Below are 27757 nucleotides of genomic sequence, written 5' to 3' on the forward strand. Positions count from 1 at the left end.
TGAATCCAAACCTGTGCTAAACAGCGAACTGTGTTCTCTAGAGATTATATATATATATATATATATATATAATTTATTTTCAGTTGTTTCACACTTTTTGGTTAAGTATTTCATTCCACATGTGTTAATTCATAGTTTTGATGCCTTCAATGTGAATCTACAATTTTCAGTCATGAAAATAAAGAAAACGCTTTGAATGAGGTGTGTCCAAACTTTTGGTGTGTGTGTATATATTATATACACACACACATATACACATATATATACACACACACACACTAATGTATAAATATATATTATATATGTGCATGTGTACAATAATATACATATAGATAGATATATCTATCTATATGTATATTATTATACACACACATTTTATATATATATATATATATATATATATATATATATATATATATATATATATATATATATATATATATATATATATATATATATATATATATATATATATATATATATATATATACACACATACATACATACATACATACATACACACACACACACTGTGCTTCAGCTGACGCACAGTGTATGTACACCAGGTGGAACAGGTATTGGACAAGTCACCAATTTTCTAAGTGAATATATTTCTATAGGTGCTATTGATATGAATTTCTCACCAGATGTCAGTAACAACCTATCCAACGCACACAGGCAAACGAATCAAACCATAGATGTCCATAAATGCAGAGATGTGTAATAATGAGAAATAACACACGAAAAAAAAAAAATATTGAACACATGATGAAAGAGAGTTACAAAAGATAGAAAGCCATAACCGCAGGTGAAATATATCAGTAATTAGAAAGCAATCCTGCCACTTAGCAAAAAAATAATATTATTTGTTTCAACTGGTAGTCTATACAAAGGTGTCTCATAACCAATGTGCCACACAAGAAACATTTTGTGATGGGTAAAATCAGTGAGCTGTCTCAATACCTTTGCAACCTTATTGTAGCAAAAGATACTGAATTTCTAAACTACTGAAGGTTCCAATGAGCACTGTTGGAGCCATGATCTGGAAGTAGAAACAACATAATTTCACCATAAACTAGCCACAGGCAGGTGCTCCTTGTAAGATTTCAGACAGAAGAATGAAAAGAATTATCAGAAGAGTTGTCCAAGAGCCAAGAACCACCTGTGGAGAACTACAGAAAGACCTGGAATCAGCAGATGCAAATGTTTCTAAGAAGAAAAAAAAAAAAAGTAATGCACTCAACCTCAAGTTGAAGCCTATGAAATCCTGGGAGAATACAGTGTGGTCAGATGAGACCAAAATTGAACTCTTTGGTTGCCAAAGAGTTCCACCTTAAAAACACCATACCAAGAGTGAAGTGTGGAGGTGGGAACATTATAGTGTAGGGCTGTTTTTCAGCATATGGCACAGGGAAACTTCATATTATTGAAGGAAGGAGGAATGGAGAAACGTACCGACACATTCTTAATAAAAATCTGCTGAAACGAGGGTGGACACTTCAGCAAGACAATGAATGATCCCAAACACACAGCCAATTAAACTCTCAGTTGGCTTCAGAGAAAGAAAATAAAGCTGCCCGATCCGATCACCAGACCTGAATCCAATAGAAAATTTATGGAAGGAACTAAAAGCTCAGTGTTCACAGAAGGAGCCCACGAGACCTTCAGGATTTGAAGTGTGTTTGTGTGGAACAATGGGCAAAAATCACACCTGAGCAATGCAGGACACTGGTTTCACCACACAGGAGGAATCTTGAAGTTGTCATCACCAACAAAGGCTTCTGTTCAAAGTATTACGTAAGCGTATTCAATACTTTCCTCCTGTTTCATTTCTCATTATTGCACATAATTTATGGACATCTATGGTTTGATTTCTTTGCCTGTGTGGATTGGATGAGTTGTTACTGATATCTGGTAATTCATATCACAAGCTCCTTTATAAACCCCATGCACTTTGCTGGATCTGTAAGACGCTGCGCTTATTGTGCAGTGAAAATAATCAGCGTCAAAAACTCATTGTGTGAACTTAACCATAGAAAGGTTTCTCTTCTTCACGTCTCTCTTTCCAGTTTTGCTCCCGTCACCTGTGTAATATTATGTGTGCTCGGTGTGTATGTCAGTAAGACCATAGGCAGAGCCCCCTCCCTCCAAATATTTGGGGAATTTGACACTGACAAGAACATAAGTTCCCGGCTGCACAACTTGTATTGTCATGTCCAGGCCGCGGATTTACGCAGCTTTTCTGTACGTAGATAGAAAACAAACACCGCATGTCAGTCACCACTGTGGAGTCCGAATATCTGCGATATACAGTGCAAATGTGACAACCCAGGACAGGAGCAATCATTGGTGGTGCGTTATCAAATGTGACGCAACCAACCAGATTGACGGATAGACAAGAACTTATATTTTTGGTAAGGGGAGGGGGCACGGTGGCTCAGTGGTTAGCACTGCAGCCTTGCAGCGCTGGGGTCCTGGGTTCAAGTCCCACCAAGGAGTTTGTATGTTCTCCAAAAACATACGGATAGGGAATTTAGATTGTGAGCCCCAATGGGGACAGTATTGCCAATATATGTAAAGCGCTGAGAAATCAATAGCGCTATATAAGTTAAATATTATTATTAATTACCCGTTAAACAACTTGTTGCCACAGTAACCAATCCCAGCTCTTCTTTCATCACCTATACTGTGCTTCAGAAATGAAAGCTGCTCTGTGATTGGCTGTTACGGGAAACATTTTTTTCCTTTCGGACAGCATCTTAAGTCTTAAGTCTGCCCGCAGTTACCATAGCAACCAGATGACAGCTCTCCTGACTGGTTACCAAGGGCAACCGCCTTTTTTTTTTTTTTACATAACTTGATAGTGAACGCGTCCATTACATGCGACAACAAACCGGTGACGCGTTTACACAGCGAGCGCAATAAAAGGCGCAATTTTTCAGTATACAAAGTATTTTTTTACGTCCCTTGTCACAATATACAGAGAATGATGGTGGTCAGCATCCCCTCAGAGCAGAAAGAGGGTCCTGCCATATACTACAGCCTCCGACCCCAAAACTGAGCCAAAATGATACACCACAGCCTAAACACAGCACATGTGGGCAGACACCTGTCCCCAGAGAGGCAGAGCCCGGCACAGGCCGGCCCGGACACTCACCTCACCCGGGAGCCCATGGTCTCCGGTGTCTCCTCCTCACTCACACACTCAGCGACATGGTACAAGCAGATCCCGGGCACTGAAGGACCTGACAGTGATGGCAGACGCCAGAGCCGAGCAGCTACAGGACCTGTGGTGACGTCAGGGGCACGTGATGCGTCACGTGAGGGAGGAGGCGGGGCAGGACTGTGGGAGAAGAAATCCTGAGAGAGCAAGAAGTGCCGGAAAGAAGTGTGCGGCGACTGGACAGCGTGTGCCCGGGGCTCAGAGGAGACCCGACACAGCTCTGCACCGTATACACCGCTCTGGACCGTATACGCAGCTCTGCAATGTATATACACAGCTCTGCACCGTATACACAGCTCTGCACCGTATATACACAGCTCTGCAATGTATATACACAGCTCTGCAATGTATATACACAGCTCTGCAATGTATATACACAGCTCTGCAATGTATATACACAGCTCTGCAATGTATATACACAGCTCTGCAATGTATATACACAGCTCTGCACCGTATACACAGCTCTGCACCGTATATACACAGCTCTGCAATGTATATACACAGCTCTGCAATGTATATACACAGCTCTGCAATGTATATACACAGCTCTGCAATGTATATACACAGCTCTGCACCGTATATACACAGCTCTGCACCGTATACACAGCTCTGCAATGTATATACACAGCTCTGCACCGTATACACAGCTCTGCAATGTATATACACAGCTCTGCACCGTATATACACAGCTCTGCACCGTATACACAGCTCTGCAATGTATATACACAGCTCTGCACCGTATACACAGCTCTGCAATGTATATACACAGCTCTGCACCGTATATACACAGCTCTGCACCGTATACACAGCTCTGCACCGTATACACAGCTCTGCACCGTATATACACAGCTCTGCAATGTATATACACAGCTCTGCAATGTATATACACAGCTCTGCACCGTATATACACAGCTCTGCACCGTATATACACAGCTCTGCACCGTATACACAGCTCTGCAATGTATATACACAGCTCTGCACCGTATATACACAGCTCTGCACCGTATACACAGCTCTGCACCGTATATACACAGCTCTGCAATGTATATACACAGCTCTGCAATGTATATACACAGCTCTGCAATGTATATACACAGCTCTGCACCGTATATACACAGCTCTGCACCGTATATACACAGCTCTGCACCGTATATACACAGCTCTGCACCGTATATACACAGCTCTGCACCGTATATACACAGCTCTGCACCGTATACACAGCTCTGCAATGTATATACACAGCTCTGCACCGTATACACAGCTCTGCAATGTATATACACAGCTCTGCACCATATATACACACAGCTCTGCACCGTATATACACAGCTCTGCAATGTATATACACAGCTCTGCACCGTATACACAGCTCTGCACCGTATATACACAGCTCTGCATCATATATACACAGCTCTTCACCATATATACACAGCTCTGCACCGTATACACAGCTCTGCAATGTATATACACAGCTCTGCACCGTATACACAGCTCTGCAATGTATATACACAGCTCTGCACCGTATACACAGCTCTGCAATGTATATACACAGCTCTGCACCATATATACACAGCTCTGCACCGTATATACACAGCTCTGCAATGTATATACACAGCTCTGCACCGTATATACACAGCTCTGCACCATATATACACAGCTCTGCACCGTATATACACAGCTCTGCATCATATATACACAGCTCTGCACCGTATACACAGCTCTGCAATGTATATACACAGCTCTGCACCGTATACACAGCTCTGCACCGTATACACAGCTCTGCATCATATATACACAGCTCTTCACCATATATACACAGCTCTGCATCATATATACACAGCTCTTCACCATATATACACAGCTCTGCATCATATATACACAGCTCTGCATCATATATACACAGCTCTGCATCATATATACACAGCTCTGCACCATATATGCAGCTTTGCAATGTATATACACAGCTCTGCATCATATATACACAGCTCTGCATCATATATACACAGCTCTGCACCATATATGCAGCTTTGCAATGTATATACACAGCTCTGCACCGTATATACACAGCTCTGCACCGTATATACACAGCTCTGCACCGTATACACAGCTCTGCAATGTATATACACAGCTCTGCACCGTATACGCAGCTCTGCAATGTATATACACAGCTCTGCACCGTATACGCAGCTCTGCAATGTATATACACAGCTCTGCATCATATATACACAGCTCTGCACCATATATGCAGCTTTGCAATGTATATACACAGCTCTGCACCGTATACGCAGCTCTGCACCGTATACGCAGCTCTGCAATGTATATACACAGCTCTGCACCGTATATACACAGCTCTGCACCGTATACACACAGCTCTGCACCGTATACACACAGCTCTGCACCGTATACACACAGCTCTGCACCGTATACACACAGCTCTGCACCGTATATACACAGCTCTGCACCGTATATACACAGCTCTGCACCGTATATACACAGCTCTGCACCGTATACACACAGCTCTGCACCGTATACACAGCTCTGCACCGTATATACACAGCTCTGCAATGTATATACACAGCTCTGCAATGTATATACACAGCTCTGCAATGTATATACACAGCTCTGCACCGTATATACACAGCTCTGCACCGTATATACACAGCTCTGCACCGTATATACACAGCTCTGCACCGTATATACACAGCTCTGCACCGTATATACACAGCTCTGCACCGTATACACAGCTCTGCAATGTATATACACAGCTCTGCACCGTATACACAGCTCTGCAATGTATATACACAGCTCTGCACCATATATACACACAGCTCTGCACCGTATATACACAGCTCTGCAATGTATATACACAGCTCTGCACCGTATATACACAGCTCTGCACCATATATACACAGCTCTGCACCGTATATACACAGCTCTGCATCATATATACACAGCTCTGCACCGTATACACAGCTCTGCAATGTATATACACAGCTCTGCACCGTATACACAGCTCTGCACCGTATATACACAGCTCTGCATCATATATACACAGCTCTTCACCATATATACACAGCTCTGCACCGTATACACAGCTCTGCAATGTATATACACAGCTCTGCACCGTATACACAGCTCTGCAATGTATATACACAGCTCTGCACCGTATACACAGCTCTGCAATGTATATACACAGCTCTGCACCATATATACACAGCTCTGCACCGTATATACACAGCTCTGCAATGTATATACACAGCTCTGCACCGTATATACACAGCTCTGCACCATATATACACAGCTCTGCACCGTATATACACAGCTCTGCATCATATATACACAGCTCTGCACCGTATACACAGCTCTGCAATGTATATACACAGCTCTGCACCGTATACACAGCTCTGCACCGTATACACAGCTCTGCATCATATATACACAGCTCTTCACCATATATACACAGCTCTGCATCATATATACACAGCTCTTCACCATATATACACAGCTCTGCATCATATATACACAGCTCTGCATCATATATACACAGCTCTGCATCATATATACACAGCTCTTCACCATATATACACAGCTCTGCATCATATATACACAGCTCTGCATCATATATACACAGCTCTGCATCATATATACACAGCTCTGCACCATATATGCAGCTTTGCAATGTATATACACAGCTCTGCATCATATATACACAGCTCTGCATCATATATACACAGCTCTGCACCATATATGCAGCTTTGCAATGTATATACACAGCTCTGCACCGTATATACACAGCTCTGCACCGTATATACACAGCTCTGCACCGTATACACAGCTCTGCAATGTATATACACAGCTCTGCACCGTATACGCAGCTCTGCAATGTATATACACAGTTCTGCACCGTATACGCAGCTCTGCAATGTATATACACAGCTCTGCATCATATATACACAGCTCTGCACCATATATGCAGCTTTGCAATGTATATACACAGCTCTGCACCGTATACGCAGCTCTGCACCGTATACGCAGCTCTGCAATGTATATACACAGCTCTGCACCGTATATACACAGCTCTGCACCGTATACACACAGCTCTGCACCGTATACACACAGCTCTGCACCGTATACACACAGCTCTGCACCGTATACACACAGCTCTGCACCGTATATACACAGCTCTGCACCGTATATACACAGCTCTGCACCGTATATACACAGCTCTGCACCGTATACACACAGCTCTGCACCGTATACACACAGCTCTGCACCGTATACACAGCTCTGCAATGTATATACACAGCTCTGCACCATATACACACAGCTCTGCATCATATATACCTAGCTCTGCACCGTATACACACCGCTCTGCACCATATACACACAGCTCTGCAATGTGTATATACACAGATCTGCACCATATATACCTAGCGCTGCACTGTACATACGCAGTTCTGCACCGTGTATATATACACAGCTTTGCACTGTATACACACAAAACGTCTGGATAAAAGTGGTCTTCATGGAAGAAAAAAAGCCATAAGTTTGATGTGGAAAACATAGGGACTGAGATGCAGAAAATGGCAGGTGGTGCTCTGCACTGATGAGCAAGTATAAAAGTGTATATATATATACACACACACACATTTGCACCATCTCCATGTATATACCACGAGAAAAAAAAAAATATATACACACACTGATGAGCTGAAGGGTAACAATTTTGAACTTTTGTCTTTCAGGCTCCATATCTCACCATCCACTACAGCTTTGAGTGTGAGACGACCTTCATGTTAGGGTATGTGCGCACGTTGCTTTTTACCTGCTTTTTTGCTGCTTTTTCTTCTGCGCTGTTTAATGCCAAAATGGATGTGTTCTTCTATTCAAGCAAAGTCTATGGGAATTTGGGTTTCTTGTTCACACTATGTTGTTCAAAATGCTGCCTTTTTGAGGCAGAACTTTGGTCAAAAACTCAGCTTTTCAAAGAAGCAACATGTCAATTGTTTTTGCCATTTGGGTTTTGCACTGCAAAGCTGAGTTTTTGACCAAAGTTCTGCTACAAAAAGGCAGCATTTTGAACAACATAGTGTGAACAAGAAACCCAAATTCCCATAGACTTTGCTTGAATAGAAGAACACATCCATTTTGGCATTAAACAGCGCAGAAGAAAAAGCCGCAAAAAAGCAGGTAAAAAGCAACGTGCGCACATACCCTAATAGACGATCATCTTGGCTATCTCATACATAAATTTGGCTTGCAGCTATTTAGCATATGATTAGTTATGCAGAGACTTTCTGTGACTCTTCCAGTCTCTCTGTATAATTGTTGCAACCTCCTGATTCCATTTTTTTTTGACAGGCTAAGCTTAATGGTAACTTCAGGGTTTTTTTGTGAACAGTTAGGCTACATGCGCACGCTGCGGTTTTTGCTGCAGTTTATTTGTCAGAACTTTCTGACATCTGACTTCCCAGCAAAGTCTATGAGAAGTCAGATTTGTCATGCGCACATTGCAGTTTATTTGTCAGCGTTTTATTTGTCAAAAGTTTGTGACAAAAAAAATTCAGCATGTTCATTCTTCCTGCGTTTTTTGTCAACATTTGTCACGAAAACGCAGCAAAAACGAGGGTGTGAAAAACGCAGCAAAAACGCACCTATAATTACAAGCATTTTTTGTGACATTTCCAGGCTCTCTCTGACAAGGTGCAGTTTTGCCTGCAGTTTGTGAACACAAAAAGATGCAGCGTGCGCATGTAGCCCTAGGCCCAGTGCTCACGCGGTGTAGTTTTGATGCATATTTTCAGAAATCTGCAGCAAAATCTGCATGTCCATTGTGAAGCCAGCAAAGTCTATGAGAATTCAGAAGTGCTGTGCTCACGTTGCTTATTTTTCCCTTGCATATTTGGTGCAGGAAAAAAGAAATCTGCACCAAATACGCAAGGGAAAAATACTCAACATGGGCACTGCACTTCTGAATTCTAATAGACTTTGCTGGCTTCACAATGGGCATGCAGATTTCTGAAAATCTGCGTCAAAATCTGCAGCGTGGGCACAGGGCCTTAGGCTATGTGCCCACGGGACTCTGGACCCGCGGAATTTGCCGCTGAAAACCTGTGGATTTATCTGGATTTTCTAGATAAATCCGCAGGTTTTAGCATGTACAGACACTCCCCATGTTATCCTATGGGACATAGGGAGTGTCTGTGTCCATGCTGTGGTATGTGCGGCTGCGGGAAATGCTGCGGATGTCCTGCAGCTGCATGTCAATTATTCCTGCGGAAATACCTGCGGATGTCCTGCCTCTCCACTATGGAGATAGAGGCCGGGACTTCCGCAGGTAGGTCACATGAATGTCCGCAGGTTTACCGCAGATATTTCGCTGGAATCCCGCAGCAATGGATAGATAGCTGCGAATTCCGGGGAGCTGCTGCATGAAACCTGCGGACGTACATAGTCCCGTGGGCACAAAGCCTTAGGCCATGTGCCCACGGGCGCTCGTACCTGCGGATATATTCGCAGGTACAGCCGCATGTTTCCCGCAGCTGCCCGCCGGCATCCGCAGCTATTTTTAGCTGCGAGTTTCCAGCGGAATAGCTGCGGGAAACATGCGGACTTTCACGCGATTTACCTGCGGAAGTAAATTCGCATGAATAATTGACATGCAGTTAGGTGCGGCTGAGGGATCTCCGCAGGAGATTCCACAGCCGCACTTTCTGCAGCGTGGACACAGACACCCCCCATGTCCCATAGGGTAACATGGGGAGTGCCTGTACATGCCAGAACCTGCGGATTGATTTGGAAAATCCAGAAAAATCCGCAGGTTTTCCGCGGCAAACTCCGCAGCAAAAAGCTCCCGTGGGCACATGGCCTTAAAGAGATGGATGGGATTGCTGTTTACATATCTCCACCCTAGGGCGTGGTCCAGCAGGTAAAGTGAAGGCTTCTGGATTCACTCAGTGCTCTATGTATCTGGAGGGGAGCAGACCTCCTGAGCTGTGCTTTTATGATCTGAACCCTGGTCCTGAGCAGGCAAACCCCACAGTTATATGGACTGTTGAGCGATATTTATGCTTTATGCCGGAAAGGCTGTTTATGTTTGTTTTATTCTGGTCTAGTTTATGAAGTCCTAATAAACCAGTTGAAGATGTAAAGGCAAAGCATTCTTCTGTCTACCTCATAAAGCAGCTGAGTGAGACGATCTACCAAAATGGATGCTAGAAGTGCAGGCAGGATTCCCAGCGAACACATGTGACTGCTGCAAAAAAAAAACTGCATGGCCTTTGTAAAGGCGGCCATAAGTATGGAAGCACGGTCGGACAACATTGGTTACGCGATCAAGCAATTAGTTCTACGGCAACTGGCATAGCAAGAGACCAACAGGCTACTGATCCAGCATATCAAGCAGCAGCATCAATTACAGCGGCAGCATGCATTTAAATGGCAGATGCATCTTCTCGTGGAGGCAGTGCGACCACCTCCAGGTCCAAATATGATGACTCACGTCTGAAAAGAGGTAAGACGAGCCTTACAAAAGATGACCCTGTGTGATGAGGTTGCGGCCTTTTTGATTGTTTGAAAGGGTTGCAGAGTAGTGCTGGTGTCATATCTAACGGGTGAGCCACTAAAGGCCTATTATGAACTGGCCTTCTAGGACGGAAAAGAGTACACCAAACTAAAAAACAAAATATTAGCATGCTTAGGGGTGTTTAGGACTATCAGGACACAACCAGGTCCACCTCTGGGTGTATGACTGCAACAAACACCCTCACTTCCAAATGTTTGACCTGTTACATCTTGTCCAGAAGTGGTTGCAGCTAGAGTCCTCTATAGTAGCCCAGAAAGTCAAGCGCATTGTTACAGATTTATTTACTCCTTTCCAAGACCAGGGCAGTCCTGGGGTGCCCAAGAAGATCCCCAGAATGTGGGTGACATGGTTTGCCTAATGGTAAGGTACCAGGTGGTCAAGAAGTCCTTAGGAAAACCGGGGGTCATCACATTCCCATACTGGGGTACCTAAAAAGACTGACTCTCATAAGGGTACTAGAAAAACAAATGGGATATTCAAGGTCCTAAGTAGAGTTGAGCGCGGTTCGAGGTTCTCCAGTTCGCGGCTCGAGTGATTTTGGGGCCTGTTCTAGATCGAACTAGAACTCAAGCTTTTTTGCTAAAGCTCGATAGTTCTAGATACGTTCGAGAACGGTTCTAGCAGCAAAAAGACAAGCTAATTCCTAGCTGGCTTTCTGCTGTAATAGTGTAAGTCACTCTGTGACTCACACTATTATGAACTTTCAGCGTATAGTGTGCGGGAACAGCGCCTTCAGATCACTGCTGTATGGATAATCGCCATTTTTTTTTTTTCCTTGTCTTCCTTCCCTAAGCGCGCGCGTCTTGTGGGGCGGGCCAGCATGTCAGCCAATCCCAGACACACACACAGATAAGTGGACTTTTAGCCAGAGAAGCAACGGCATGTGTGATAGGATGTCCATGTCACATGTCCCTGCATTATAAAACCAGACATGTTCCTCCAGCACGCCATTATCTGCCTTCTGCGTCCTTGGTGTCAGACATCACTGGCGTAGCTCCTGTCGCCGATACAGCTGTATACGCTCCATACACAGCGCTGGACAGCTTAGGGATAGCACTTTCTATCAGTCCTTTTAAGGGCTCATACCGGCAGGGTCAGAGCCATAGGTGGCAGAGTTTAAAACAGAGTTTAACAGCTACACAAGATGACGGCGTCTGTGTAGCTAAGGTCAGGGATTTCCTCGCTGCATTTTGCCATTAGGAGGGATAGAAAGGCAGGCTTCCTTTCCTCTACCCAGAGACCCACAACCCTGCCACTGTACCCTCCTGCCCTTTGCACACTAAAACTCATTGTTACTAAGCCATTATACTAGCAAACACTGAGTGAACTTAGTGGCATCCTAAACGTGGCTGTTGGACTTCTGTATAGTCCCACTAGTGCACAGATATTTGCAGCACGTCTGCCTGCATTGCACACTCAAACTCATTGTTACTTACTAAGACATTATAATACCAAAAATCGAGTAAACTTGGTGGCATCCTAAACGTGGCTGTTGTACTCCATTATTGTCCCACTGGTGCAAATCTATGTGCAGCACCTCTGCATGACACTCTCCTGCTCTGTTTTTAATAAGCTATAATGATAGCAAGAAATACTGCCATTTAGTGGCATCATAGAACTGGCTGTTGTATTCCATTAGTGCCCCACTGGTGACAAGCTATTTCTAGCACCTGTGCAGGACACCCTCATGCACATTTTGCTACGCTAATGTTATAGCAAACTCAGGGAATTCATTGCTGCATTTGATAATTCGGAGGGATAGAAAGTCAGGCTTCCTTTAGCTTTTCCTTCTGTTCATAGACAGCATCTCCAAGTCCACACCTGAAGAGCAATTTCTCCTCCACGTCTAAGTGTGGAGAGGCAGCTAGTGCGCATGCGTGTGCCGATTTACCCCAGCCGCAGCCTAACTACAGTGTTTCGCCTAGTGAGTATGCTCAGCTTGACTGTGCCATTCCTGAGGCTAAGTCTTCATTTCGGGATACAGCGCATGCTCCCACACTAAGTGTGAAAAGCCTCTTTGCACAGGTGCTTGCATTTCGTGCCGGGTCTAAGTCCTGTTTTGTGCCTAGACACCATGCTAAAGCTGATAGTCTTTTTTCAGAGACTGTATTTCATGCTACTGAGCATGCTCAGGCACTTACTGCATCAGAGACTAGGTCTGGTAATGAACTCTTTGGCCCTGCCCCTGATGTGGGGGGGCCCATATAGACCACAGGGCATCAGGTGTCCTCCCAAATGGCTTGCAGAGGCCCACCCCTATGACTTGTCACCGCATTATTGATGGTCAGACGATGACTGGTGAGGTGTTTGGGTCATGGCAGCCATGAGGTCATTATTGAAGTTGCGGTTCCAAATAGGTCGCTAGTTATGCCACTCATGACGTGTCACTCTGCTTTTGTCTCCAGGAGGTGCATTGTGGTTCACCCTGGTTTGGGGCGGACCCAGGTTATAAAACGGGCTGGAGCCAACAAGGAGGTGCGCAGTCTTCTATTATGCTCCGAAAGAGCACACCTCCATGTGTTGAACCCATTGCGGTTTTAGGCCAGAGGTAGGCAGGGATAGGGCGTCGATGCAGGCCGCCACCACAGTTGGTAACGCAGAACGGTTAACACCAGCTCCTGTCCTACAAGTCCTGCTTGTGCAGCCCAGTGGCATTAACAGGCCTGCTGCTGCTGATGCGCCTGCTGTCCACAGGTGTGGCCCCAATGCACACGGTCAGCGTCCTGAATGGCCCCTGTGATGTTAACAGGGAGTTCCTGGGCTGGGTGGGCATGTGGACCCTGTGACGCTAACAGGGCTCCCAGTCTCCAGATCCGAGTGGCGTCTAACTCTGTTCAGGCTACTATTAGTTTCATAGCCACACAGCTCTGTATCTTCCACCTAACCTTCCAGTTGCCAACCTCTCCTTTTCCATCTGGGAGCACGGTGGACACTGACTGCTGATGAGGATATATACCTTTCTCTTTCTTTTCTTAATAATTTTCGTTATATAGCGGTAACATAGTATATACCACCTTATCCAAATCTGCCAGTCCCACTGTAACAGATGGTGTTTCTTCAGCAAATGTTACTTTTGCTTAACCACCAAATCCACGGACAAACTTTTTTCCCCTTTCCAGCACACCTGTTCCCCTTTTCACCCGCATCTGTCCTTTTTCAACTCATTTGGTATATGACCAAAAGTGCAACTCTGCAGGGACACTGTACTCAATGGCATCTCAGCACAGCAGCCATCCCTCGGTCCCTCAGATGTGGACAAGTAAAAGCCCATTTCCTCCTATCCATGACAAAGCGTTGAGATTCACTCTGTGCAGCACTGGTGTTTAGTGGAAAAGCAGATCTAAGATTGCGTACCACCTTCTGCAGATACTCCTGTATACGTGCGTCCATTTCTATGGCAGGAATTATTTCGCCAAATTTGGTCTTGTACCGGGGATCTAACAGTGTGGCAACCCAGTAGTTAGCATTACTTCGAATTCGTACAATCCGAGGGTCATGTTGTAGGTAGTACAGCAAGAAGGCGCTCATGTGTCTTGTGCATCCAGGAGGACCAAGTCCTTGGTGTGTTGGTGGCAGAGAGGTGAGAATCGTGCCTCCTTCCTCTGCCCTCTCCCCCAACCTCGCACAACCGAAATGTGAGCAAGCTCTCACTCATCTGCTGAGTCTTCCATGCCCATCGCAAGTTCGTCCTCCATTTCTTCATGGGCTCCTGCACCTTCCTCAACAGTTTTTGCTGATACTATGCGCCCTTGTTAATCCCTATCCCCCACCATAACTGCTGCCTAGGTGCCGCTCAGCGTATGGACCTTGTACATCTTATTATCCCTTCCGCATATGACTCCTCCTGTACTTCCTCCCCTTCCTCTTGTCCCAACACCTGACTCCAAATAATAATTACAGTGTGCTCCATCTTGTAGATGACCAGAATTGTCACGCTGAGAATGGCATCGCCAGTGCTAAAGATCTTCGTCGATATTTGTAAACTGTGTAGAAGGGTGCATAGGTCCTTGATCTGACACCACTCCAGCAGCGTGATCTGCACCACCTCTGGATCAAATTATCCCAGGGTATACATCATACCATATTTCAGCAGAGCTCTACGGTGCTGCCACACACGCTGCAACATGTGCAGATTCCAATTCCTGCGTGTCGGCACATCGCATTTCAGGTGTTTAACTGCCAGACCCTAAGACTTCAGGAGCGATGAAAGTTGAGCTGCTGTGTGCGCACGATGGAAGTGAGCACATAGCGAGCGTGCCCGCTGCACAAGGCCATGTAGGCCGGGATGGTATTTTAAAAATTGCTGGAGAATCAGATTCAACACGTGAGCCATACAAGGCACGTGTGTCACATTGCCCTGACGAAGGGCCGCAGACAGGTTTGCATCATTGCCACACACGGCTGTTAAGTCACCAACGTAGTCCACTCAATCAATTTGTACTCCTGTCGCCAGGTGACAACGTGTTCCTTTCATGCATAGTGCTGATGATGGGAAAGGAGTCGATGCCTGCGGCGCAGGTGGACGCAGGTTATGGTCACCCACTGGGTTGTTACCTTGACAGATACAGAACCACAGGCTGAATGTAGGTGGTGGGTATCTCACAGATGAAGTACCATCATTCAGCTACAACCAATGGGAAGACACCACACCCTTTTTTAGGCCCCTCCTGTCTGCAGACCACTGCCAGAGATAGCTATGAACCTCTGGTTACTTTTACCCCCAGTTCAGTTTTATGAGTTTGTGTGGTTGTTACCTGACTACTTTTCCTGCTTGCTGTTTATGTACCTCGTTGGCCGATCCGCATTTCACCTCTGCTTGTTTTCTGATTAAGTCCTGGCCATCCCATTCTGTTCCTCTTCCTCAATTAATGTTTTTGACCCTGCATGACTACTATTCTCTGGAACTGCAGCCTTCCACAGGTATTGATCAACTTGGGCCCTGTGTAATTCCAAATCACTGTATAGGGGTTAAAGGGTTTCAGGGTTCTGGGTGTCCAGCTTGGTGAGTGGCTTGCCTCTAGCCTATCCTTTACAGCCCATCTGAGTGTGTCGATCCAGGCAGGCATTACACCGTGCCCTGTGCAGAAGGCCATGTAGGCCGGGATAGTGTTTTAAAAATTGCTGGACAACCAGGTTCAACACGTGAGCCATACAAGGCACGTTTGTCACATTGCCCTGAAGGGTCGCAGACTGGCTTGCATCATTGTCGCACCCGACCTTCCCTGACTGCTGGTTGACTGTAGACAACCATTGGTCTCACTCTCCAGAGCTAACCGTCCACAATTCCTCAGCGGTGTGACTCACATTTCCCCTACATTTCAAAGTAAACATTTGACCGCCTGATGGCCTTGAGCTCTGCTGCCAGCATAGTAAGGAGGTGTGTGGGATTCCTTGGGCGCAGTTACAAGGAAGGGTGGCCTGACCACACAGGGTTTGGGCCGAGGTGGAGGACCCACACGAGGTTAAGGAGGCAGAAGCAGTGGAGGAACTTGTACATACAGAGGAAGGATTGACACACAAGTCGTGGGGACGGCAAGACTTGTACAGCAAACCCTTCTCCATCTCTCACCATACTTACCCAGTGCCCAGTCAGCAACATGTAACTCTCCTGTCCATGCTTACTGGGCCAAGTATCTGTGGTGAAATGCACCCTGTCACACACAGAGTTTCTCAAGGAATCGGTGAGGTTGTGTGCGACCTGCTGTGGTAGCGCAGGCACGCCTTTCTTGGAGAAGGAGTGACGACTGGCCATCGGCTCTTGGGGCACTGCAATGGGCATAAGGTCTCGAAAATCCTCGGTCTCAAAAGGGTGTAAAGGCAGCCTTTCTGTTGCCAACAAGTTGCAGATGATGAAACTCAACCTCTTAGGCATGTCATGCCCTTCGAAAATCATGTAAAACACAGCGAGGGGACTCCAACCACAGTCTCCCTCGTTGCCACTAATTGGGCCACACACACCCTACTTGACTGGCATCAGTTGACCCCCCTTTTGAAAAAGAAAAAGATGCTTTGCATGAAGCACTCTCAAAAATATGCGTGCCTTTCCCGTCCCCTGGATGACCCAGGGTAAGAAAAGTCCTCTGAGAGCCATGACTTGTTCATCTTGGTTCTTTTTTCAAAAGCGAGGGGACTCCAACCACAGTCTCCCTCGTTTCCACGAATTGGGCCACACACACCCCACTTGACTGGCATCACTTGATCCCCCTTTTCAAAATGAAACAGATGCTTTGCATGAAGCACTCTCAAAAATACGCGTGCCTTTCCCGTCCCCTGGCTGACCTAGGGGAAGAAAAGTCCTCTGAGAGCCATGTCCACATTGTCAGTGGACAGACACGTGTGCTTATCTGCCAGCAGACCCCCAGCAGCACTGAAGACAGATTCCGAGAGAACGCTGGCTGCAGGACACGACAAGATCCCCAAGGCGTACGTGGCAAGCTCAGGCAATTTATCCAGATTGAAAGCCTAAAATGAGCAGGGCTCAAGTTGCACAGTAATGGCATCGATGTTTCCTTGCATATACTCATATATCTGTGTGTCCTCCTCTTTTTCCTTGAGTATATGTCCTTGTCACTTTCCCATGTGTTTGTGTTGTGTTGTTTGTCACCTTTTGGACACCTTTGAGGGTGTTTTCTAGGTGTTTTTATGTGTTTGTGATTGCCTGCCATTGTTTCCTATGCGGTTCGAGTTCGGTTCGACGAACCGAACTCGAACGGGACCTCCGTTCGGCAAACCGACCTCGAGCCAAACCGCGACCGGTTCGCTCATCTCTAGTCTTAAGGGGCCGCCGTTAAAGACTTAACTTGTTGGAGCTGTCACGGTCTCAAGCACATAGTCGCCCGTCCCACGACCACCGAACAGATAAACTGCAGTCTAGGGTGGCACTATTCGTACTACATCTAACCAGCCTGCAGTGTGGACTGTCAACCCGGCGAGTGGCTACAGGCATGCACGTGATAATAAATGGCGTACTAGTGACTGGACTCTCGGGGAGTTTTATTGACCCTGGTAAGGGCCCAGTTAATCCCTGGAAAGATGGTGGGCGTCCTCTGTCGACAGGGTAAACCTTGGCGTCCCCGTGGAGACATAGTAACCATAGAAATGAACTGTGGCACTGACTCCCATAAGGTCAAAGTGGTGAAGGACCTGTCACACCTGGTTATAATAGGGTAGGACTTTACCTTATTCTGGGATTTGTGGTGAAAAGTGGTGGTGCCTAGTTACTCAGATAAGAGCCGGTTCGTCCTTAAAGAAACTCCATCTCAGTGTATCTTTGTTGGTGATGAGGACAAGGTGGCAACCCATGAGGCCAACATCCCTGATGTGAGAGTTTCTGGGGAAAACGTTGGGACTGCTCAATTTAGGGACATTACCCTTAAAGGGGCATTTAACAATGTTACTTTTCTAAATGGAGTTGCTCAGTAAAAGGGGGCCTACATCAGGATCCCATACTTTGCGGTAAATGAGCACTTGATATATTTGGTTACCAAGCTGAGAGGTGAAGTAATAGAACAACTGTTTGTACCAGGGTCCTGTAGTACAGGGTGTTAAACATAGCCATTTTTCATGTCTAGGGTGGTCATCTGGGTGTAAACAAAACCCAAGAATGGATCCTTTGAAAGTTCTATGGCCCAGATGTCACTGAGAGAACTATTGCAGGTCCTGCTGTACCTGCCAACAAACCACTCCAGTCTCTCACTTCCATAGTCCCCTAGTGCCTTTTCCCATCATAGAGGTGCAATTTGACTAAAGGCTACTTTACACACTGCGATATCGGTCCCGATATCGCTAGTGTGGGTAGCCGCCCCCATCTGTTGCGCGACACGGGCATATCGCTGCCCGTGCCGCACAACATCGCCCACAGCCGTCACACATACCTGTCCGGCGACGTCGCTGTGACCGGCGAACCGCCTCCTTTCTAAGGGGGGCGGTCCGTGCGGCGTCACAGCGACGTCACTGAAACGTCACGGAACCGCCGCCCAATAGCAGCGGAGGGGCGGAGATGAGCGGGACGTAACATCCTGCCCACCACCTTCCTTCCTCATAGCGGCCGGGAGGCAGGTAAGGGGAGCCTCCTCGTTCCTGCGGCGTCACACGCAGCGATGTGTGCTGCCGCAGGAACGAGGAACAATCTCGTTACTGCTGCAGTAACGAGATTTGAGAATGGACCCCCGTGTCGCCGATTTAGCGATTTTGCACGTTTTTGCAACGATGCAAAATCGCTTAACTGTGTCACACGCAACGGCATCGCTAATGCGGCCGGATGTGCGTCACGAATTCCGTGACCCCAACGAGTTCGCATTACGATGTCGCAGCGTGTAAAGCCCGCTTAAATTGCAATGGATTTAGTGGGACCCCTGTTCGAGTCCGCCAGGGGGCATCAATATATGCTAGTCGTCCTTGATTATGTAACATGGTACCCAGAGGTGGTACCACTAAGGAACGCCTCCACTAGAAGTATTACCTGGGAGTTGGTCCAAATCTTCTCGTTGGACAGGACTGCCAAAGGAGATCCTGACGGACTAAGGGACACCCTTCATGTCCAAAGTAATGAGAGAGTTGTGTAAGGCCCTTGACCGACCTCCTTAAGGGCACAAAATTGCATATTGGCAAGTGGACTTCCGAAGCAGAGGTGGCTTTCCAGGCATTGAAGCTAGTCATCTGCAAACAGCTGGTCTTATTGGTGCCCCACTTTAATAAGGAATTTGTGGTCCATACGGATGCTTCAGAGGTTGGGAGCCGTATTGCCTTGGGAAATAAATTGCGAGTAACATCCAATACTATACCTGAATGGGAAACTCTCCTCCTGTGAAAAGAATTACGCTAACATGCAGAAAAAGTGCTTGGCCATTAAGTGGATGGTTGGCACCTTGAAGTACTACCTGTAAAGCCCGCTTTACACGCTACAATATATCTTACGATGTGTCGGCGGGGTCACGTAAGTGACGCACATCCGGCATCGTAAGTTACATTGTAGTGTGTGACAGGTACATGCGATTGAACGTTAAAACGTTCATCGCACGCACATCGTTCAATTCCTAAAAATTGAACGTCATATTGTTCATCGTACCCGGGGTAGCACACATCGCAGTGTGTGACACTCCGGGAACGATGAACAGATCTTACCTGCGTCCCGCGGCTCCCGGCCAGCAATGCTGAAGGAAGGAGGTGGGCGGGATGTTTATTGGCCGGCTGCCGCGTGACGTCGATGTGACGCCGAACGTCCCTCCCTCTCCAGGAAGTGGACGTTCGCCGCCCACATCGAGGTCGTATGGACGAGTAAGTACGTGTGACGGGGGTTAATCGTTTGTGCGGCACACTCAACAAATTGAGTGCCTCACATACGATGGGGGGTGGTTACGATCGCATACGATATCGTATGCGAAATCGTAACATGTAAAGCAGGCTTTAGGCCAAAAGTTCAGGTTGGAGGTCAGATCATGCGCACTTGAGATGGATGAGTTAAAGGAAGGGGAAGAATGCCCACGTAACTAGGTGGTTTATAGCGTTCCAGGACATTAGCTTCCATTTAGATCAGGGGTGGGGACCCTTTTTTCTGCCAATGGCCATTTGGAAATTTCTACCAACCATTTCAGGGGCCGTACAAAATTATCAATGAAAATGACTCTGCTATATTTGGTCAAACGATTAATTAACTCACCCCTGTTATGGTGGCCAGAGCTGCTTCTCTTTGGTGTGGCTGTGATGTTTGGTGCAACTAATCATGTTGCTTCTCACAACTGCTTTTCCAGGATTGTCGCAGTCTGGAGCGCAGTTAACTCTTTGCGATAATAAGATTGGTAGACCATATACACGTATGCACTGGCCAGTGTGAGATTCCAGTGGCATGCGCAAACAGCACATGTGGGGGTTTAAAGGGCTGGCAAGACTGGATCGGTGACCTGAGCATTGCCGCACCCTGGAATCTGCCCGGGAGATAAAAGTTCCCTACCCCTGATTTAGATGGTAGTCCCGTGAAGTTACATGATAACGCAGATGCCCTGTTGAGGCTTACCTCTTTAGTGATGGAAGATGCCAAACGCCCAAGCTTTGGGCTGGGGGAGATAGGTAAGGCCTGTTTCACATAACTGGCATTTTGCCGGAACCGGCACACTCCAGTACAGTGTTAATACTGTACAATGGCATCACGGCATGCTCCGGTCACATGACCGCATGTGACCGGAACATGCCGCAATGCCATTGTACTATGTTACACTGTACTGGAGTGTGCCGGATCCGGCAATCTGGCGAAATGCCGGATGTGTGAAACGGGCCTAAGATGGTCACTGGTAAAATCATGGAATGGAGATACGTTTAGCCAAGATTGATAGCTTTGGTGATGTGAAATCCGGATACAAGCTCCAGCATGTTTTTTGCTGAAAGGTTTAATTGGCCATGACAAGGGCTAGTTTTTTGTCGACAGTCAAAGAGATGGGTGTGATGGCAATTTACAAAACTTTACCCTTCGTTATGGTCCAGCAGGTAAAATAAAGGCCTCTGGATTCACTCAGTGTTCTGTGTATCTGGAGGTGAGCAGACCTCCTGAGCTGATCCCGATTCCTGAGCGTGCGGGTTTGGACTCTTGAGAAATGTTTGTTTTCTTTATATCTGGTTTATGAAGGGCTAAAGAAAAATTGAAGATATAAATGGAAAGCTTTCCTCTGTCTAACCTCATGAAAACCCTTAAGGCTGCTTTACATGCTTCAATTTCTCGTGCGATCGCATTTGCGATCGCATCCGCCCCCATCGTTTGTGCGATATGGGCAATTTGTTGCCCGTGTCGCACAAAATCGTAAAGCCCCGTCACACGTACTTACCTTCCAAACGTTCTCACTGTGGGCGGCGAACATCCTCTTCCTGAAGGGGGAGGGGCGTTCGGCGTCACCGCGACGTCACACAGTGGCCGGCCAATAGCAGAGGCGGGGCGGAGATGAGCGGGATGTAACATCCCGCCCACCTCCTTCCTTCCGCATTGCCGACAGGACGCAGGTAAGCTGTGTTCAGTGTTCCCGGGGTGTCACAAGGAGCGATGTCTGCTGCCCCAGGAACGATGAACAATCGGAGGAGAGAAGGACGTGTGATTTTTAGAAAATGAGCGACGTATCAACGAGCAATGATAAGGTGAGTATTTTTGCTCGTTCACACTCGCTCGTAGCTGTCACACGCTACGATATATCAAACGATGCCGGATGTGCGTCACTGACGACGTGACCCCGACGATATATCGTAGCGTGTAAAGCCCGCTTTGCTCTCAAAGTACCTGCTATTACTTCAATGGCAGAGTTTAGACTTGACTGACAATACTATAAGTCCACGTACAATTGAGCATTGATAACCTACGATACTGTTGTGGGCAGAGTCCAGAACTGAATGTCGGTGCCAGAAGATGCAGGTTGCTCTAAACAGACCTTCTCTAAATGCTGTTATGCATCTGTTCTCTTTGATAATCGCACGCTTGAAAAAATGTGAGCAGCATGTGGCGTGTAAACTGTCATCACTTGCTCAACATGCAGTGTACAACCAGGAGGAAAATAATCCCACACATTATCCTTGTCCACACCCATCACATACAAAATGTGACCGTCTGCTTTATCAAACTGGTAGAGTAGAAGAAAGCAAAATGCACCGTGCATATTGGGCGGCACGGTGGCTCAGTGGTTAGCACTGCAGTCTTGCAGCGCTGGAGTCCTGGGTTTAATTCCCACCAAGGACACCATCTGCAAGGAGTTTGTATGTTCTCCCCGTGTTTGCGTGGTTTGCCTCCGGGTTCTCCGGTTTCCTCCCACACTACAAAAACATACAGATAGGGACCTTAGATTGTGAGCCCCAATGGGGACAGTGTTGCCAATGTATCTAAAGTGCTATGGAATTAATAGCGCTATATAAATGAATAAATATTATATGTATATTATATAGGGGTGTCAACCAAATACAGTCCCGCAAAATTTGTGATCGTGGAATAAAACATTAGTTATACCTGGTTCAATCATTTGTACAAACATCCACATTTTATAGTGTCGTCACAAATTTTTATTTTACCTAAATGCATATACGTTTGGCTAAAAATAATGTTTGCAATTAGGTTTTATAGCAAATTTTTGCACTTTGATTTTTAAAGCTGTGTGTTAACTCTTTTTAGCAGAAAGCAATGAATGAGTAATCTGATAAGTTGTCAGTGAGCTAGTCCTGACTAGTGTTGAGCGGACCCGGATCGGCAAAATCCGGATCCACACAGTTTGAGTGGCAGATCAGAGTCCGACCCGGACGCGGGATTCCGGGTGCACGATCCGGATCCGTGTTTTTTGTTTTGTTTTGTTTTGTTTTTTTTTCCACTCCCACTCCCATTGACATATATGGTGCCGGATTCCGGATCGGATCCGGACTTCTTTATCAACCCGCCGTGGATCCGCCGGACCCGGATTATTCCAAGTCCGATCAACTCTAGTCCTGACAAATTTTGTAACTCTTATCTCTCTTCTGCGTTCTTCTCAGCTTATTTATGACCACAAATCACGTCAAAGACAGAAAAAAAGTTACAAAGTTTAGCTTACTGACCAGTTCTTAGTTAACTCATTCTGCAACAATGCAACACGAGGACTATAGAAGACAGTGCAACATTTTTAATTAAACCAATTTGCAAGAATTATTTTTAGCCGAAAATTCATATATTTAAGTAAAATAAAATTTCCCTGAACGCGTCTATGTAGCGCCCCTGAAGCCATCAGGGAGCTACAAGGTACTGCATCCCTCACCAGGATGCAGGGCCTACCCCGTAGGGACCCAGAAGACCAGTGCAAGTAACACACAAACACTCACAACAATCCCTGTTTTTCCCCAACATTCCCCATAGAATGGTACCAGGTTAAGGTTGGACTAATGGATGGCCGCCTAGAGCTGGAGCCAATCTAGTCTACTAGTTAACCAGGTGGGAGGGGTGGACAGTCAGAGAGGTGGAGTCGGACGGTGAACGGGAGCAGACACTCTGACGTGAGAGAACAGTGTGACCTGGGGGCCCAGGTGGTTAGTTGCCGGTGGAGTACTCCTGGAACTACGCACCAACGGGGGTACAGGACCCTAGGTCAGGCAAAAGCTACAGGCAGGCCTGATAACACCTGCACAGTGAGGGAACCATCAAGGACCTCACTGACCTTGAAGTTTCGGGACTCCGTAACAAAGGGAGAACCGGGGACAAGACCAGAGACTCCAACCCCACAGGGTTCCCCCCTACCGTCATACGAACAAAAATTACCCAGGGCACAGGACCGGGCAACGACATTATACACCGGCGACACATCTACATGATTTACTTGAACTTTGGAAGTCTGATGTGCAGAAGTGCCCCAAGAATTGTAACACTTGGGTACCTAAAAGCATTTTGGATGGCATCCTACTGACTGATGGAGCATGCACCCTTCGATGTGCCTACTGTCCAGCTACCAGAACACGTGACACATATTTATTTAACCTCATGTTCGCTGGTTGATCATTGCTTTTCAAAGGATTTTACTTAGTAAGGTGACCTTATGGTTGTCCTTCCTGGGAGTCTGTGCTTGGGCGTAGCTATCCAATTCATATCCCTAGAAAATACAGCAATAGTAATTGGTTACCAGATTCAGTTTTCATATTTTATTTGGCAGATGTGCCAGCAAGTCATAGCCATGAGTAGAGATGGGTGAACCCGCAGATGTTCTGGTTCGCCGGATCCTGCCAAACTGAAAAAGAAAAAACGTCAGGTTTGGGACCGTACTTGACCCCGACGCTGAACCATGTAGAAGTCCAAAGGACCCGAAATTAAGTGTTAAAAGATGGTGTTAGTAAGGGCTAAGGGGCTGCAAAATGGTAATTAAAGCAGGACAATTACCAAGTTTGCATGTGGCTGTCACATTGTTTTCAGGTGCGCTCATTAAATCTCATTAATATTTACTGCTTCCCCCGCCCACCTTCTGTGATGGCGTCTATGATTGGTTGCAGTCAGACTGCTGGTGTCTGATTGATCGCCCTTATATTAGCTCTCTGGGTCACTGAAGTGCAGTGTACAAAGAAATAATTTATTGTAAAAAATTGCGTAGGGTCCCCCGTATTTGATACCCAGCGCAGATAAAGCAGACAGCTGGAGGCTGATGTTCATTTGTTTCACCATTAATCCTTTTTCCTGTTTTTAATGGATTGTCATTTGTCAATAAAGTTTTTGTTTTTTTGTGTTTGTTTTTTTTTTATTCACGGACTGAGGTGCTTGATGTTCTTTTTCTATCATAATTTCTACTAGCCATGCTGTGCCAGCAGGAACAAGCACTCTCCATTAATTCCCAGAAATCCATGATTATTGCAGGAGTTGATAAATTTCTCTTTTTATCCTGTTTCTTTATCTAGGCTTGTGTTTCAAAATACGAAGGACCCCATGCAGCTTTTTTAATTATTTAAATATATAGTTTTAAAAAACAATATGGGATCCCCATGAATTTCTATACCCATTTAAGATAAAGCAGACACCTGTAGCCTACAACTGTAGGCCGGTATTCTCAGGCTGGGGAGGTCCATGGTTATTGGGCCCTCCCCAGCCTAAAAATAGCAGTCCACAGCAACCCCAGAATTGACGCATCTAATCCTGGCGATTACCTGGCTTATCCCAATTGCTCGGTGTAATATAAGGGGTTAATGACTGCTGCGATTTGTTAAAAAATCACAGCTGCCATGAAGACCTAGATTAGTAATCAGTAGGGGTTATGATATGTATTTTTGAAGGGTGTCTTAAAGCCAAGGATTGGTTTAGTTATTTTATTCTTAGTGTTTCTGGGATCCATATATACTAGAATAGATGCCTCTGCTCAGTCCATCTGAAAGAGGAAAAATACTTTTTCCATTATAGGGAATCTCACCAGGCTTTTGCTGTGGTATCGGAGTTCAGTATGATGTAGGGGTAAAGAACCTAATTCCAGCAATGTGTCACTTAAATGAATTTCTTACTAAAGATTTGATAAAATCTCAGTTTTAACTGCTGAAGATCTTCCAGTTCTCTGAATGCTGAGCTCTGTATAACTCTGCAACAACACTTATTGGCAACTTCCGGTGTACACTGTGCTTAGCAAGAAAGCTGTCAATCAGTGGTGGAGGTGGGGTTATGCAGAGCTAATGTATATGGAGGACTCCATGCAGGGCCGGCTCCAGGTTTTTGTGGGCCCCGGGCGGAAGAGTCCCAGTGGGCCACATCCACACGCAGACACACACATACACAGATACGTACATATACATATTTAAAGACAAACTCACAAAAATACATATAGAACTGACACATCTATACAGTCATATACACTGACATACATAGATACACATCATACATGCATACAGAAACACACAGCACTGCTACATACATACACACATAGCTCTGCTATATACATACATACACATAGCTCTCCTACATACATACAGACACAGCTCTGCTACATACATACACACAGCTCTGCTACATACATACACACAGCTCTGCTACATACATACACACACACAGCTCTGCTACATACATACACACACAGCTCTGCTACATACATACACACACAGCTCTGCTACATACACACAGCTCTGCTACATACATACACACACACACACAGCTCTGCTACATACATACACACACACATACATACAGCTCTGCTACATACACACAGCTCTGCTACATACATACACACACACACACACAGCTCTGCTACATACATATACACACACAGCTCTGCTACATACATACACACACACAGCTCTGCTACATACATACACACACACACACACACAGCTCTGCTACACACACACACACACACACACACACAGCTCTGCTACATACATACACACACAGCTCTGCTATATACATGCAGACACACATAGCTCTGCTGCATACATACAGACACACACAGCTCTGCTGCATACATACAGACACACACACACACGGCTCTCAAGGGCCCACACACGCAGCTTTGTGGGGCCCAAACACTCAGCTCCGGGGGCCAGCACATACGGCACGGGGGGCAGGGCATACACCTAGGGGGGGAGAAGCCCATACAGCTCACCGGGGCCCATAAATTGGGGGGCGGGGAGGGCACATACTGCTCAATCACGGTGGAGAGGGGCCTACACAGCGCCGGAAAGAAATGCTGTGAAGGGGGTCGCTGGCTGGTACTGTGCCTCCTTCATCTGTGGGACTGAGCAGGACGTTGGTCGGTAGCTCCGCCCACAGATGAAGTTCAAACCAGGAAGTCTGCGTGCCTTAAAGGGACGGCGCCGCAGATTCCTGCTGAGGACTGCAGTCCCCGGAACACGGCCCGGGGGCAGCAGAACTGACGAGGCAGAGTGGGCCCCCCCGGCTCTCCAGGGCCCCGACATTTGCCCGGGTATGCCGGGTGCTGACGCCGGCCCTGACTCCATGGCAGCAGGTTTGCAAGTCTTATTGCTAACCTTCTGCTGATAAAACAGTAATTTTATCAAAACTATTCCAAGCAGTCCAGTAAGTGACACATCGCTGGAATCAGAGTCTTAGCCTCTATATTATTCTGCTCTCAGATTAGGTAGCAAATACATGAAGACGTATTAATGGTTGATAAGGAGGTGTGATACAAGTTTGGAGGATGCTTTTTTGTTTCTGAAGTCTCCTGGTGTAATTGTATTTTAGTTTTGGGATTCGCTCCATATAATGTGAAAAGGCACACAATGTGAAGGAAATAAGTATTTGATTCATTGCTGACTTTGTAAGTTTGCCCAATGAACAAGGCATGAACAGTCTATAATTTTAAGGGTAGGTTAATTTTAACAGTGAGAGAATTTCCAAAATAAATTCCAGAAAATCACATTGTATAAATTAAATAGCTTTATTTGCATTTTGCAGAGAGAAATAAGTATTTGATCCCCTACCAACCATTAAGAGTTCTGGCTTCTACACGTAAGGGGGCTTTACACGCTACGACATCGCTAATGCG

The 27757-nt window shown here is 46.1% G+C and overlaps 1 protein-coding gene across 4 annotated transcripts in view; it reads right to left on the reverse strand.

Moving 5' to 3' along the window:
* Positions 1-3292, reverse strand: part of DENND1A (DENN domain containing 1A) — a 924202-nt gene extending 920910 nt beyond the window's left edge. For all 4 annotated transcript variants that reach the window (XM_075324120.1, XM_075324118.1, XM_075324119.1 and 1 more), the window contains exon 1: positions 3158-3292. In XM_075324120.1, the coding sequence (XP_075180235.1) occupies positions 3158-3174 (17 nt within the window). In that variant the 5' untranslated portion in view covers positions 3175-3292. The remainder of the gene's footprint in view (positions 1-3157) is intronic.
* Positions 3293-27757: the final 24465 nt, after the last annotated feature.

Source organism: Anomaloglossus baeobatrachus, chromosome 9 (assembly GCF_048569485.1).
Source record: "Anomaloglossus baeobatrachus isolate aAnoBae1 chromosome 9, aAnoBae1.hap1, whole genome shotgun sequence".
Taxonomy (NCBI): domain Eukaryota; kingdom Metazoa; phylum Chordata; class Amphibia; order Anura; family Aromobatidae; genus Anomaloglossus; species Anomaloglossus baeobatrachus.